Source organism: Microcebus murinus, chromosome 16, assembly GCF_040939455.1.
Source record: "Microcebus murinus isolate Inina chromosome 16, M.murinus_Inina_mat1.0, whole genome shotgun sequence".
Classification (NCBI taxonomy): domain Eukaryota; kingdom Metazoa; phylum Chordata; class Mammalia; order Primates; family Cheirogaleidae; genus Microcebus; species Microcebus murinus.
This window is the reverse complement of record NC_134119.1, coordinates 57,269,952-57,287,001: the sequence shown is the minus strand read 5'-3', so window position 1 is coordinate 57,287,001 and position 17,050 is coordinate 57,269,952. Positions and strand designations below refer to the sequence as shown.

At 39.1% G+C, this 17,050-nt stretch overlaps 1 protein-coding gene across 2 annotated transcripts in view; it reads right to left on the bottom strand.

Moving 5' to 3' along the window:
• ZNF507 (zinc finger protein 507) overlaps window positions 1-17,050 on the bottom strand; it is a 28,132-nt gene that overhangs the window by 4,724 nt on the left and 6,358 nt on the right. For both annotated transcript variants that reach the window (XM_012775184.3, XM_020283458.2), the window contains 3 exons: window positions 13,778-15,909; window positions 12,250-12,367; window positions 8,437-8,551 (listed from right to left, as the gene is read on the bottom strand). In XM_012775184.3, coding sequence (XP_012630638.2) covers window positions 8,437-8,551; window positions 12,250-12,367; window positions 13,778-15,907 — 2,363 coding nt within the window. In that variant the 5' untranslated portion in view covers window positions 15,908-15,909. The remainder of the gene's footprint in view (window positions 1-8,436; window positions 8,552-12,249; window positions 12,368-13,777; window positions 15,910-17,050) is intronic.

Below are 17,050 nucleotides of genomic sequence, written 5' to 3'. Positions count from 1 at the left end.
GACACCCCTCAGTTTTTCTCTTCCTAACTTGTGTCCTCTTCCTTTCTCACCCTCTCTGCCTTGTTGTTACAAAGTATAAAAGCCCTCATCAAAAGCCAGGGCTGTGCCCTTAAACTTATCCTGCAGAATTGTGAGCTAAAAAAAACGCTTTTCTTTATAAATTACCCAATCTTAGGTATTCTTTTATAGCAACAGAAAACTGACTCAGAAACATAGTGTTCTAAATAAATATTACTTTTCTTAGTTTTCATTTCCCTATATATTTATAACTGACACTAACGGAGGTTTTAATGTTTTAATATAAAAATTTAAAGTTCACGGAACAATTGTAATTTTCCCCATTAATTATTAAGATCACTTTGCATGGTTCCAACTTGCATGGCGACTTGCATGTCATTTTTATTGCTCCATGCTATTGTGCAAACTGAGGACTACTTGTATGCATATACATAAACATATATGTGTATGTATATAACACATGCAAAACAAGAAAGGTACAGAATATGCATGAAGAAAACTTTAAAAATACTACTGTGGTACAGAATAAATGACCAGAAGAAATGGAAAAGCCCACACTTGTATGAAGTTGTTAATTCTTTGTAAATAATCTAGAAGCTTAACATGATCCCAGTAAGATAACAACAGAATTAACAGGAAACTAGAAAAGCTGACTTTAATCTTCACATGTGCATGCATTACCTGTTTGTGAGGCTGTGAAATACCTATTTGGTCTTGGACCTTGTTTTCAGGCATACAACTCCTAAAATCCTTAAAATTTCCAAATTAATGTCTTTTTGTATGCTAATGAGTTGACTGATGTCAGGCAGCCCTACTCACCATTCAAAACAACAAGAAAGTGAACTACCTACAAAATCTACATACTTATTTCCATTTCCTATTACTTCTCCCATAGATATGCAATTAAAAAAATAATAAACACTGTGTAAACTACATCTGCTAAAGAACATTACCAATACCTTAAGAGCTCTTTGTGTGTTCCTCCAAGATTTCATACCCTTTACTCCCCCAAAAGCACACCTGTCTGAATTTAGAATTATGATTTGCTGGCTTGTCCTTAGTTTTACTTCTATGTATCACTAAACAACGGTTTGTTTGCATGTTTTTGAGTATATAAACAGAATCCTACTTTATGTGTTCTTTTGTGACTTCTGTTCAATGTTTTGAGATTCATGTCACAGACTTGGGGATCATATAATTAAAAAGAAAAAAAAAAGATCCATCCATGTTAACAGGTATAGCTCATTTGACCTCACAGGGACTTGCCTTTACTTTGACTTTTACCTCTGCAGTTTCTTGATTTCCCTGACAGAAGCTGCAGACGTAAAACATTTAAAATATTCATTCAGCACATTAGTTATCATTTGCAGGGTTGTTCAGGTTATCCAGACTGCTGTGTTGTCTGAAATGAGAGCCCCCTGCTTATAGGTGGTTAGTTTAAATTGCCGAGCCAATTTTTGTTCCACTCAACTGGTCAGCAAATGCTGTCTTTATTTAAAACTTTTTCTGATTATATAATCTATATTCCTTGTACAAAAATGGAATATACAGGCAAGTACAAAGACAGAAACTAAAAAACTACTTGAATAACTTCCTGGTCTTTTTTAATGTACATATGTAGATCTGAGGCAAAAGTGGAATCATTCTATAGATTTCTAATCCTACTTTTGACAACGTTCCATGAGTATTTTCTAAAGTTAAGAATTATGCATTTTCAACAGGGTATAATGTTCCATCCTATGAAAAGTATAATATAACCCACTCTGCTAAGTAGTATAAAGTGAGAATGTTTTTGATCTTTCTGACATTATAAACAATGCTATTAATGTAACAAATACTTTGTACATCAATATAAATGGATTACTGATTACCCTTTAGGATAAAGTTCATTCCACTCCCCCCCCCCCAAGAACCTTCAAGAATAAAGAAAAAATGAGCACACATAGTTAGGATACAGAACATTACCAACATTCCTTTGAGACTGTGTGCCCCACCTTGATTTTCTCCTCTTCCTTTTCCAGAGTTAAGAACATTCCTGGGCTATGGGACATAGCCATTTTTAAGGCTTTTGATCTGTACATGTAGTACTCAGAGAAAGAAGAAATGATAGAAAACATGTTTTGATAGTATGGTTCTGGCATAAAAACAAACACAGACCAATGCAACAGAACAGAGAACCCACAAATAAATCTAAACACATATGGTTGACTAATTTTTGACAAGGGCACCAAGAGGACATAATGAGGAAAGAACAGTCTCTTCAACAAATGGTGCCGGGAATATTGGATGTCCACATGCAGAAGAATGAAACTGGACCTGTATCTTATACCACACACAAAAATCAACTCCAAATGGATAAAGTTCCTAAATGTAAAACCAGAAACAAAAAAACTCCTAGAAGAGAATTTATGGGAAAATCTCCTTGACATTGGTGTTGGCAGTGATTTTTTTGAATATGACACAAACAGCTCAGGCTGCAAAAGCAAAAATAAATAAATGGGACTACATCAAACTAAAATGCTTCTGTACTGCAGAGAAGGCAATCAACAAAAAATATTTGCAGGCCGGGCGCTGTGGCTCACGCCTGTAATCCTAGCTCTTGGGAGGCCGAGGCGGGCGGATTGCTCAAGGTCAGGAGTTCAAAACCAGCCTGAGCAAGAGCGAGACCCCGTCTCTACTATAAATAGAAAGAAATTAATTGGCCAACTGATATATATACATAAAATTAGCCGGGCATGGTGGCGCATGCCTGTAGTCCCAGCTACTCGGGAGGCTGAGGCAGAAGGATCACTCAAGCCCAGGAGTTTGAGGTTGCTGTGAGCTAGGCTGACGCCACGGCACTCACTCTAGCCTGGACAACAAAGCGAGACTCTGTCTCAAAAAAAAAAAAATATTTGCAAACTGCATAAGGAGTCAATATCCAAAATTTATAAAGAACTCTTACAACTCAATAGCAGAAAAACAAATAACCTGATTGAAAAATGAACAAAAGATCTGAACAGGTATTTCTCCAAAGACGACATAAAAATGGCCAAGGTGTATCTGATAAGGTGGTCAACATCACTAATCATCAGGGAAGTACAAATTAAACCACTATGAAATTATCACTTCACACCCATTAGGATAGCTATTACCAAAAAGATAATAGTTCCTACAGGGTAGAGGAGGGAAACCAACCAACCAACCACCCACCCACCCACCCAGATAACAAGTGTTGGCAAGGGTGTGGGGGAAAAGGAAATCCTAGCACACTGTTGGTGGGAATGTAGATTGGTACAGTCATGAAAGACACCATGGAGGTTCATAAAGAAATTAAAATTAGAACTACCACATGACACATCAATCCCTCTTCTGGGTATATAACCAAAGGAGAAGAAATCACCACCTTGTATATATATCTGCACTCCCATGTTTATTGCAGCATTAAGCACAACACCTGAAACACAGAAACAACCTAAGTGTCCTCTGATGCACAGATAAAGAAGTTGTGTTGTAAAAATACAATGGAATATTATTCAGCCTTAAAAAAGGAGATCCTGCCATTTATTATCACATGGATGGACCTGGTGGATGTTATGCTAAGTGAAATAAGCAAGACACTAAAGACAAATACTGCATGATCTTACTTATATGTGGAACCTAAAAAAGGAAAAGTCAAATATAAAGATAGAGAATAAAATAGTGGCAATTGGGGTTGGAGAGAGAGGGAAGAAATGGGGAGAGGTAGGTCAAAGGATACAACACAGCAGATATGTAGGATGAACCTGCCTAGAGATACAATGCAGCAGTCTCTAACCTTTTTGGCATCAGGGCCCAGTTTCACGGAAGACAATTTTTCCATAAACAGCAGGTGGGGGAGGTGGAGAGATGGGAGGGTGGGGGCCCCACGCAGAGGCAGAGTTCAGGCGACCCTGTTTTATTAACTGGGCACAGGTCAGTACTGGGCCATGGCCTGGGGACTGGGGACTGCAGATCTAATGTCCAACATGAGGACTATAGTTAAAATTTTACAGCATTAGGGATTTTTGTTAAATAAGTAGATTTAGCTGTTCTTGTCACAAAAATAAGTAAACTATGGCAGATGACAGGTGAATTTGCTTCACTATAGTAACCATTTTACCACCTATATGTATCCTATAACATTATGTTATAAACCTCAAATATATACAATAAAATGTATTAAAGAAAAGAAAATCACATTTAAAAACAGAGGCTATGTCTAACAAATCATTTCTAACCACCTGACCAACAGACCAGTACCATCCACATTTCCATTTAGGATAAATCTCTTCTTCCTACCGAACCCCATCCACTGAGCGCAAAATATCTAAACCAAAACAAAACGGTATTGGCAAATGAATGGCAGCAGCACGGGCACATTTATCATGACGTCATCTGCCACAATTTTGTTTTGCTGCTTTAGTGGAACTGCCGGTGCTCTTGATGATGGAGCCATTTGGTACTTCAATTATTCAAGTCCATCGAAGCAAAGTCACACCTGTGACACTAGGACATCCGTGAACATCCTAACAACTCCATTGCTGGTCTCCTCAAGTAGCCGTGTAAATGAGGCCACCACTGGCCCAAAACGCTGGCATGCCAAAATGAACACAATTTCTGAGTCATCCAATAAAACCCCACCTATATCAGTATGGAAAATTATTATTTCCTGATGTAAGGCTACTATGGCAACCAAAAGAAAGCCGGCACGGAAACATGAGACTTCTAACGACCTGGCTGAAAAGCTTGGGACTGAGTTTATTTTGCAGGTTTCTCCCACTGCTAATGTCAGTTACCTTCAGTCTCAGAACCCCAAGGAGATATGGATGCTGGTCAAACACTCCCATTTCCTTGGCCTGGGGCCGCACCTGGTTAGTTTCCAGGTCTGATTCAGTTAGGACACTGCTCAGGGATCTGTAGGTCATGAATTTGTGACGGGCACAGGGACCTCAGCAGTGACAATATGGGGCACAGCATCTCTCCTGTACAGCAGGCTGTGTCTGCCTACCCAGGAACAGAATTATTCTTCATTTCCCAAATGATGGAGGTCAAACAGCCTTTTCTTTTCTCTCTCTCCTTTTTTTGTTAGACAATGAATCATTGTGAAAGGATAAGAATAAAAGCTGGGCCCAGTAACTATTAGATAGCTACCCTTTACTGGCTGTTTATTATGTGCTAGTGCCTTACATGGTACTGCATTTAATCCTCACAGCCTGCAACACCCTCATTCTATAAATGACAAAACCCAGCACAGAGAGGTGAAACAGTTTTGTTCAAGGTCACAAATCCCACCAGTGTGAGAGCTTGGACTTAATCCCAGGATTATCTGCCCCCAGTCAGGCCTATATGAAACTATACTGCCCAGACGCAGAGCCAGGGCCAGTGAAGGACTGGAATGGCAGTAGAAAAAACAAAGGAACAGGCATCACCACCATATAAAATCCATTATATTACAAAACAGACACATTAAAACAGATGATAAACCTTTTGTGCCCTTGGGCAAAGTCTAGAAGTTGTGCAACAACTCATGCTTGCTCTGTAAGAAATTCACCACTGCTGCTTGTGAGCATGTTTCTTAAAATTTAGGGAAAATCTGAAATGCATAGAGTGAGGACTCAGAAAACAAGCCCTAACTCTGACCATAAGAGCACCAGGCTACAAAACTGAATGAAGCAGATGTGAAATAAACCAGAAAAACTACTGCAATCCTTAGATTAAATCAGACATTACACTAGCTCACCTTAAGGCAAACACTATGTGACAATGAAGAGAAAGTCCTGGGAACATACTGGAATAGAACAGATTAACCCGTAACACTCTGCAGAGTGCAAATCCCATGAAAATAAATACCTAGTTAAAGAGGGTGAAACGTTAAAGAGGGTGAACTCACAAGATTAGAAAATAAGATTTATGAGAAAAAACTGGTGATAATTACTTGGAGGAAGGTGTGACATTTTTTTCTAAGACATAAACACTCAGGCCAAAACCACTGACAAAGAGGGGTGTGAATAAATTTGGAAAACTAACAAACTGAGACTTCTCAGATGTTACACGAAGAGGATTCTCTAAGATGTTGCCTAGGAAGATCCTAGGACAACTGCAACCAATCCTGTGAGTCTGTGAATATTTTAAGAACCTAAGAAAACATCCCTACGACACTGAAAGCTATCAAAATGAATCTTTAAGTGCTGTAACACTAATCTATTCAGGTAGATGTGAAACTCTCCTCTATAGAACCAGAATTAATCATGGACCTCTCATACATTTATCACGATTATGTACTTCAGAGTTCACTTGTTTACTGTATATAAACTCCACAATGGCAAAGACGAGGCCTTTTTTGTTATGATTGTAGTTCAAGGACTTAGCACAGCCCCTGGAACACAGTATTTGCTCAATAAACATTTCTCAATAAATAGAAGAACACAATTCTACACTCAGAAAAATGTTATTTTATTCTTGCCAAAGTCACATGAATTTGGCACAAAGCTTTTTCCTACTATCTGGTAAACTAATGTGCCATTTTCATCATGTTCCTCTAAACATTTCCCAGGGTAAACTATGAATGGATACGCGTTCAGTCTCACCTATCATTCCTTATCCAGAATTTTATGGCATTGACTTGATGTTAATAATGGTCTTGATTGTACCCTGGGGCAAGAATTTCTTAGGGAGTCCAGTTTTATTTTTTTATTTTATTATTTTTTTATTTTTTATTTATTTATTTGAGACAAAGTCTCACTTTGTTGCCCAGGCTAGAGTGAGTGCCGTGGCATCAGCCTAGCTCACAGCAACCTCAGATTCCTGGGCTCAAGCGATCCTCCTGCCTCAGCCTCCCGAGTAGCTGGGACTACAGGCATACGCCACCATGCCCGGCTAATTTTATATATATATATATATATATATATATATATATATATATATATATATTAGTTGGCCAATTAATTTCTTTCTATTTATAGTAGAGATGGGGGTCTCCCTCTTGCTCAGGCTGGTTTCGAACTCCTGACCTCGAGCAATCCACCTGCCTCGGCCTCCCAGAGTGCTAGGATTACAGGCGTGAGCCACCGCGCCCGGCCGGGAGTCCAGTTTTGAAAACATTTGAAATAGAAATAGACACCCAGGTAAGGTCAAATACCTTCCACAGAGCTGTAAGACTTTGTGAACAGGCACTGTCTAAAGAGTAATTATAAATAAGTCTGCTGGGTAGCAAACTAAGCACATATTAAATATTTAAAAGCATATATATATAGAGTGCCACACTACAGAATCAAATAATGACCTTTTTGGCACAGTCTGTCAGATTTTCATTTAGATTAACAGAGTAACTTTCACACACTCGTCATACTTACAAAACCTGGAGAGAGAATTAAAATGTGAAACAAGTTTTACCAGGGGGGTTAAAAGAATTCATGCCCGTGAGCCTACCACTGTCAGTCACGGGGACTGGGTTAGCGCTGTGTGGACCCTGGTGTCCCACCAGGGCTGCAGGGAGAACAAACTGCTCTGTGACTGCTGGACAAACTCTTTGTACCTTTACTGTACAAAAACAACAAATAGTTTACTCTCAAGAGGCAAAGTTTAAGAAATAATGATTTCTGTTTATCAGCCTACCTTAATTCAGCGAGAATACCTGTTTTCTGAAAACTACACACGACAGCTTAATTTTCAAAACTAGAATCTTTCATAGAAAATTTTATTGCCTTCAAGTTTTTTTTTTTTTTTTTTTTTTTTTTTTTTTTTGAGACAGAGTCTCACTCTATTGCCTGGGCTAGAGTGCTGGGGTGTCAGCCTAGCTCACACCAACCTCAAACTCCTGGGCTCAAGCAATCCTTCTGCCTCAGCCTCCAGAGTAGCTGGGACTACAGGCATGCGCCACCATGCCTGGCTAATTTTTTCTGTATATTTTTAGTTGCCCAATTAATTTCTTTCTATTTTTAGTAGAGACAGGGTCTTGATCTTGCTCAGGCTGGTTTCGAACCCCTGAACTTGAGCGATCCTCCTGCCTCGGCCTCCCAGAGTGCTAGGATTACAGGCATAAGCCACCACGCCCTGCTGCCTTCAAGTTTTAAGGATCTTTTGCTGGAGTACTGAGTACCTAACAGCCAAATTACTGAAATGTACTCTAAAGCACCGAAAATTGCCGTTATAATTTATATCCGAATGAAACAAAAACATGAATCTGACAGATAAAGCATCTTCCTGTATTTTAACTGGACAAAAGCTCTATTTTGTCCTAAGACTCAAAGTTCATGTTCCTTAACAAGGTAAACAAGACTTATAAAAACCAGTAAAAGTTTCTTGATTCTTAACCTGTGTTTTAATAAGTGCTATGAATTTTTCATTATTTTTTGCTTTATTTCATTACTATAAAATATTTTAATATAAGTATTAAAATTCTAGGATTGTCACACTTACCTGTATGGCTTATCAGAATTATGGATTCGTCTGTGGTTCCTCACACCAACATATGTTGTACTTGTATAGTCACACACATCACATCTATACTGTTTCTGGACTGAAGACTTATTCCCTAGACAAAGTATTTCAGAGTTTTAGCAGCATGTTTTCATAAGATATAAATGACAGCATTTACATTCTATTATAAATGAACATTTACACCACATAGTAGTAGTAACATTTCAGTCAAGGCTTTCTCACTGTTTAAATTTAACAAGTTTGAAGTGGTTTTACAGGTTCTCTTATGTCAGTTGATATAAACTGAACATCATCTCTAACAACCTAGATAGTTTGGGTTAGTTTCTGCATAGCCTTGTACAAAATTCTAAATTATAATGAACTTGCTTCCTGCTGACTGTGTAGCAGCTACATTAACCAGAGACATGCTGTTGATCAGTATCAACAAATAGGTGCTACTATAATCAATATTGGATATATTGTCTTAAGGAAACAGTGATTCTCCAACAAGCTGTAATTTAATACTATAATCCAATATTATAAAGTGTGACTATGAAGCACATATGACAAACTGAATATAAAAAGCCTAAAGCTTTTTCACCCTGTGGGTTTTCTTTCTTTACAACTAAATGTCAGCCAACTGCAACATGAAGAAAAAACACCTGCAAATTATTAAGTGCTATATAATGTAGTACAATTCTATCTAGTAAACTGACAGGATACAGAGACAAAGGTTATGACTAACATGAATATGTAGTTCTCTGAAATGCAGGAAACATAGATCCAATGCAAATAGGCCATGCTAGTAAACTCACTCTGCAACAAGAGGGCTGGGTAATTAAAGTCGGGCTAGGCTTGTGACAATACAAACTGAATGATCTGCTCGTATGAAAGTGTTTCCTAAAGACACTCAATGTTTTATTTGCTCCCTGTCAGCATACAGTCCACAGGCTGCTCACATCCTGACTGCTTCACGTTCAGAAACAAAGCAAGCATGGAGGCTCAAGAGTGAGCAGAGCAGGAAGAACTGCGTGTCCCGTGGCAGGAAGAAAGCTTAGGTGGAACGCTAGTACACAGTGCACAAAAGAGAAATTAATGGTACAAAAGAAAACCCACACTGAAATTTCAACAAAGAAAATCCTTAAGTTAAATTTAAGCTTTCTAAAATTGAAATTTTCTTTTGCTAATAACTACTGCCAGGCAGAACAAAATGTCCTAATTTCCTGGTATAAATCTACAACATTAATATACACACTAATCATAATTATAATCTAAGTATTGCTCTTAATTGGTAGGTTAAAAACTTGGACTTGATTATAAATGGCACTGTTCCAAATACAGTTTTAAAAAAATCCTGAAAAAATGAAGTGTGAAATATTGGATAATGGTTTTGTGTGAGAAATATTACAGATCAATGACAACTAATAAAACTGACAGATGGAAAAACTTAATATAGCACAGAATGAGAGCCTGTGCTACTTCACGCAACTGTTTCCAATGGAAAGAATATTGGATTTAAAGTTCAAAAACTTGGGCTTAGTCCTTGCTCTGCCACTTACTACCAGTATGATCACGGGTAAATTATTTTACCTCTTGGGGTCTCAGTTTTCTCATCTATAAGATGGAAATACTAGAACCTCACGCTGTGGTTTAATAAGTCCAGTATTTTTCCTTCACCAAAGTCTGCACATTACTGGCATGTCCAGGTAAAGTCTCTGCCCTGTCACTAAGCTGTAGATTCCCTGAGGGCAAGGATGTGCTTGTTTTGTTTATACTGAATCCCCAGGGCTTGGTAAATTATAGGTTTCTAATAAAAAGCTATTTAATTGAATTTCATGAAGGAAGACTATATGAAAGTGCTTTGCCCACGGTTCTGTTAGAGCTCTGGTGGTGTCTGCTGTTGTACCCTTCAGTCCAGCTCTGTTTTCTTCAGGGAGCTGGGTTCCTCAAGGGCAGTGACGCCCTTCATTGTACTCCCAGTTCATAGCTCAGCATCCAGCTCAACACAGGCATGCCATGCCAGTTGGCCGAATGAATGTCTGATGCACAACTATACCCAATCTCTAAGTTGAAAACATACATATCCTAAGGCATCTGTGCTGTCATAATGACAGAAACAGGGACCACAGAGGCCCACATCTCCCTTCTAGTTTAATAAGTTTACTAAATGGTTAAAGAAGCTTTAACAAAACATAAATTATTATTACCTGCTTTGTAAGCTAAAATTTGTTCTTTAGCCTGACAACCAGATTCCAAAATATCTAATAATGAATTAATAAAGTACCCATCCACGTGTAAGCAGGAAGGAAGACAGTCATCTGAACTGTTAGTGCTGTGACAGAAAAAAGCAAATGGAGACATGTGGGGTGAAAAAAGGCACTGCAAGCAGTTTAAAACCCATACGTTTATCCCTAAGAAAAAAGCACGATCCACAAAGAAAAGGTGTTGCGAAATGCAATGTGGTGAATAGACACTAATGCTGTAGAGCTGGAAGTGGTTTAATTTTGAATTGACATCTTAATCCTTTTATTAAAATTGTGAATTTTCATCTGTTAACTCATTTAGACGGTTTTATTTTTGAAGTAAAAAATTTTTGTTAAGCTGGTGCTAGGAAAGCCATTTTCCAGCGCTGGTATTAACTGCAGGTGGTGCTACTGAGCAGCACGTACTTTATTCCTTCATTAGGGATTTATGGTCCAATCATATCAAATGTTTTAATGTCTCCTTTAAAGGGGATATGGAAACATAATGAATTAAAATAAAAGGAGGCATTTAGGGCTATTTTGTAAAGAGGAAACAAAACTGTTTTAGCTCAGCCATCTATCGCAGAAACAGATGCTATGTCATAAACTCCTTTTGTTTTGGATAGTTTTACAGGGATGACATCTGTTTGACAAGGGAATTTTGGTGCTACAGTGGTGTCAAAATCAGTTCTTTCAGAAACATTCTAGAATCAGTTATGCTTTCTGGGGTATAATTTAATGAAACATTATGGTAAAACATTTCACTCTGTAGTCGTTTCTAACTTTAATTCTTAGCAAATCTAAAAAGGAAAGTCACCCCAATATGTTTTATTTCCCATAAACACTATGTGCTACACTCGAGACATTTAAAAGTATATCAATTTAAGTGAGCCGAAGCAAGGAAGCACAGCTTAGTACACTTTATCCCTAATTCTCCGGATGTGGCATCCGCCTTTTCATGGAACTCTAATTAAATCTTTTGATTCTAATATTCCTATTACCACAAACTCGGCCGACTGGTACCTAACTAGTACATAAAAAGATCTTGTGTGTGTGTTTTTTAAAATAATGCAGATGAAATCTGGCAGTCATACTTGGATAAGAATAAGATCACAGCAGGAAGGCTCAGTTAAAGTTTGAGGTGGGGGCCTACCATCTGCAAAAGCTCTATTCTCAGTAGGTCAATTGGTACTGAGAGAGGGGGAGGAGGGGTTTTCTTTCTCTGTTGCAGTTTCTCCCGCTGCTGGTATGGCACCTTCCAAGAGTCTATGCTGTAGCTTAGCTCCTATAGGACAGCATGAATTTCAACTGCGCTATCTACCTACACAGCTGAAGCTGAGTCTTTACTAATCTAGTGTTTCTTACCTAGGACCTAGTGATAATTTACTTCATTTAGCAGTCGGCATTTCCTTAGAAACAGAGATAAGATTCACTCACATCCATAATGTAAAAATAGGGGATAGCTCGTATACTTCAGTCATGAAAATAACCCATATGACAAATAAGGGCATTTGTACTTCATATGCTAGTTACTGCAGCCTATATAAAAAAAATATTAACACACAGATACCTTCCTGCACACACTTTCCATCGGTAGTATCACTGGCAATTCCTGACTCGTTAGAAGTTGCTACTGACACGGTGTCTGGAAGACTGTGTTGCTCCCTCTCATGATTCCTCAGTTGACTCTGAAAAATGCAGAGAATATATGATTTTCAGCAAATACACATGTCCAAGTACTAAGAGGCTGCAGAAAGGGTTTATTGCTTTTGTGACCTAATACCCAGAATATATTACCAATATTTACAAATCAAATCTGCTAAAAGATTGATATATTTGACAATTTATAGAAACAAATGCATTAGATAAATCATAATCTCATCAAAAAGGCAGTTCCTCTTTCGTATTTAGAATGTGTGCATGGCATGTGCATGCTTACTGAACCACTAGCAGGCCCGGGGAGGAAAGAGCAGAGTGTTCAGAACAATGCAGCAATTTCACAAAAATAAATCTGTATCAGTAATCATCGGACTCCTACGATTTGCCTTTAAATATCGACTAAATGTGTTAGAGAGACCTAATTGGAACTGTTCCTCCAGTGATCTCCTCCTTCTCTACTTTCCTCCCCATGAATTGAGTACAGCAGCAAAAGAAAATCGTGGAAACTGCTGGAACTTGCATTTCAGCCTACTTGGACTTGCTACTTGGAATTTCACGAGGGTAATCCAGGCAGCACTGGATCTCAGACTCAAAGGCTTTTTATTCCTGGTTATCTTTTTACCACTAGCTAGACCCCACCTCTGGGTAGTCTGAGAGAAAAAGTTTACATCCGAGTTAGCCCTTTAGGATACGTTTTTAAAACATTTTCAGAGAGTCACCTGGCCCACCAAAGAAGTAAAATTCTAAACCAATGATTCCATGAATGCAAGTTTCCTTTACAGAAGAATGATTTCATACAGGCTATTGGTTTTAAGGTCAGCACATGAGATGAAAACCACAGTCAAAATTACCCTTTAAAGTCCTTTAAACTAGCTGTAAAAAACAGCATATGTGGCTCTATTTTCATTGTATTGCCTTTCAATAAGTCCAGGATAGCCCATTTTTCCTTCTGCAATGATACAAATTACTGTTGGCTGTGCAGCAGCTGAAGTGAATGACTTGCATTTTGGGGCCACGTAAGATGAAAAAAACATGTATTTTTTACCTTGATGACACATGGCCATATTGGCGGCGTAAGTCAAATGTGGGTATCATGTTAATTCACTGTACATTCCCTTGTAATGGAAAATCAACACTTAAAAACACATACACTAAAACACTAATAATAAACACAGAGGCTGTTTAAGGAGGCAGCAGGCAGGGGAAAGATTTCAGCAGCAGAAATTCTGAAGGCCTAGATTTCAGTTCCAACTTTTAACACTGATTAGCTGGGATCCCCGGGGGCAAAGTGTCAAACTTATCTGGGACTCTGTTTCCTTATCTATGAAACAGAGGTGGCTGGACTAGATCTACAAAGGTGGTTGGACTAGATCTACAAAGTTCCAGCCTCACTCTACAATTCTAAGGTCCTCTGAAGGATTTCATCAACCAAAGCTTACCTTGTAGTGAAAAGACTCTTCACACTGCTTGCACTGGTATATTCTGGTTTTGCAGTGGTTGATCATGTGGCTCTCCAGATCTTTGCTGTTGTCAGCTATGTGCTCGCAGATGGGGCACTGGTAAGGCTGTCTCTGCCGGTGGACTCGCAGATGCTGCTTGATGTAGCCTTTGTTACCGCTCGCGTAGTGACACAGGCGGCAGCGGTAGGGTCGCTCAGCGTTAGGGATGTACTCCACCACGCTGCTTCCCGACAAACCGGCATCGCTGTTGGGTTGGCACTGGGCATTGTCCTGCAGCTCTTTCAAAATGTCATCGTCTGAAGCATTTTGGTCTGTCCTCTCTCTCAATTTTTCAATGACGGTGAGTAAGGACATGCTGATGCCTGTCTTAACTTGCCCGACTGACAGTTCTTGTCTTCCCTCCGGGAGCGCTACCAAGGTAGAGTTACTTTGGTTAAAACTAGTTAATCCATCTGCAGAGTTTTTAAGCGGCGACATCATTTTTGAATATGCTGCTAAGGTACTATCTACTTGCCTCTGTCCAGTGTCTGGGTCTAAAAGGTTTATATCCCCATAGTGCCCGAGGTTGGCTCTTGTAAGTTCTGCAGCTCTTATAGGCATCGTGACGAGGGCTTCTGCAGCCAGCGAGTGGAGTCTAAGAGACTCTGAGTTTGTCCTTCTTCGGCCTGGCGGGGCATTCTCATCAGGGGCCAGGCCTTTATTTATCAACTCGTCTTTCTTCTCTGCATTGCTCCAACCTATGATCAAGCCCCCAATATCAACGGTACATTTATCGGCGTGATAAACGTCATCCCTTCCTTCACACCCAATCTGGGCTTCTGCCTGGCTCAGGGTTTTCCCCTCTTCAATTTCGGCATTCATGAGGAAATGTTTCTGTGAAAGAGTTTCTTCAGCACCTGGCAATCGCTCCACTATCACATTGACGTGCCCTTTTTTATTTGGGCTACTGCTAATGATCTTCTGAGCTGATGAAAGTAGGCTATCAGCAATCAGATTTTCCTCCGCGTCAGAAATCACCTCTAGCATTTCTTCCTCACTAGCGTCAAGGGTGACCGACTGACTTAGGTGTACTCCCCTTTCTGCACTCTGTTCTAAAGGAGATGACGACGGTAGCTGCTCTGAGCTGCAAATCTGCACCTGTACCGATGGCCCATTGTGGATACTCAGTTCGCTGTCTCCAATAGCAATGACGACTGCATCGACCCCGCCAGGTGCGGCAGCCACTGAGGAATCTAGCAAGCCAAGGGGCTCATTTTCATTTTCAAAGATTGGATAGGAGCAGTCAACTTCCCCAGCATGTTTCCAAGCATGCGTTTTCAACATCCTCTGCTGGCCACAGGTATAACTACAAAACAAGCATCGATACATGCCATATTGTTCATATGCATACCACTTCCTCCTACCCATTTCGGCCACAGACGAAGTTTGGACAGTATGAGTTTGTGGACTGTCCACATTTACTGGGACATCAGGAATAGGTTCATTATTTCTTTCTATTGTTCTCTGACATAAGGAGTTGGAAGGGCTTACACACTGCTGGGGTTTGGATTGAGTGTGATTACTGGCATCATTTTCATGGTCATTTACAACATGAGCTTCAAGTTCCTCTTGGCTTTTAGATGTGATATGGCACTCTGAGCACATCAATATCACTTCATTCTGCTGACCATGCTGTTTAATGTGATCTTTTAACACAGGAAAAGATGATGACAGAAACTTACAAAGGCTACATTGGTAAGACATAGCCTTCCCATCATTCTGGGCAGGAGAGTCAGGGGTAAGATTTGTTTGTGACATCTCGGCCCTTCTAACAGCAGCAGCAGGTGATTGGGTTACTTTAGCTGGAATCTCACAGAGTTCTTGGGTGTCAAGAGAGCGCGCTGTGGCACTTGAACGTGTGCGTTTTTTTCCAATTAGAAGACATTTTTGTGACTTTTCATGTTCTACTATCTTGCTTAACTTCTGGATAACATGAATCAATGGATCTGTTTTAGCTTTTCTTTGTTCATCAATTTCCAGCGAAGGACTGATGATACTTTCAGCCGTCAATATAGCTTCCTGTTCTCCAATATCTGGCACCAACATGGCAACACTGCTGCTTTCTTCCATATCTAAAAAAGGTGACATACAACAGAAAAAATGCAGGTTACAGCATAATTCCATCATGTAATTCAGGAACTACATGCTGATTCTAAGCTAATCTTAGTGTTTTCAAAGATGGGAGCTCTGTATCAATGTATCTGGCTATTCCCAATATAGACAAATTGTTCAGAATTTCCTCTGGAATGCAATCTCCTGTAGACTGATGATGAAGATCTTTCCATCCTTCCCATTTCTTTGGAAATGACTTTAACCACATTTATCTTGATTTTTCTTCACTTTCTTTACCCTTGACATCCATATGAACCCAATCAGTACTCCCTTTTGCACAATGCCAAGGAAAAGACTCTTATTCCCCAATTAAAGGAATATAGCTAATCTCATGGCATGGGGAATCACCTCAGTTTACTGAGAAACATTTTATAAAGTCAATGATTGATACAATTTTTTTTTTTAATTTTTATTTTTTTAAGAGATACACTCTTGCTCAGGCTGGTTTGGAACTCCTGAGCTCAAGCCATCCTCCTACCTTGGCCTCCATAGTGCTAGGATTACAGATGTGAGCCACTGTGCCCGGCCCGATTGATACAATTCTTGAGAAACCATTCTTACACCAAATAACTGTAGTTTTATTACTAAAATTATAAATTTCTGTTTTTTTCCTCTTCAAATTGTGAAATCATAGTCATTTAGCCTATTGTAAAAGGCATAGTGAATTTTGAGACGTACTATGCAAATGAAACTAAATAAAAGCAATGATCCAGTTCCTATTTTTACTTCCTTTGATTTATCTTCCTGAAAATAAACCACAAACTATGCTGTGGTTTTTTTCTAGAGGTCACATTAGTGGTCAACTATTACTCATACCCACATATATGTTTTTTTTTTTTTTTTTTTCCTGAAAGGGAAAAGGGCATCAGAGAAGGAAAAGGTTTATATCCCAGTTGTATTTCAGGTCCAGATATGAACAGAGTCCTTAGAAAAGGTTATTTGTAGGTTCTAATACTGCATTATGGCCAAAGAAGTCACTAAACATAAAATACTCATAAATCTTTCTGCCTAAGTCTTGAATACTCTTCATATTTCCTGGCAGTACTTTCATTTCAAACATTTCCTTTGGCTTAAAGTGAGATTAATTTGTTGACTTGGATC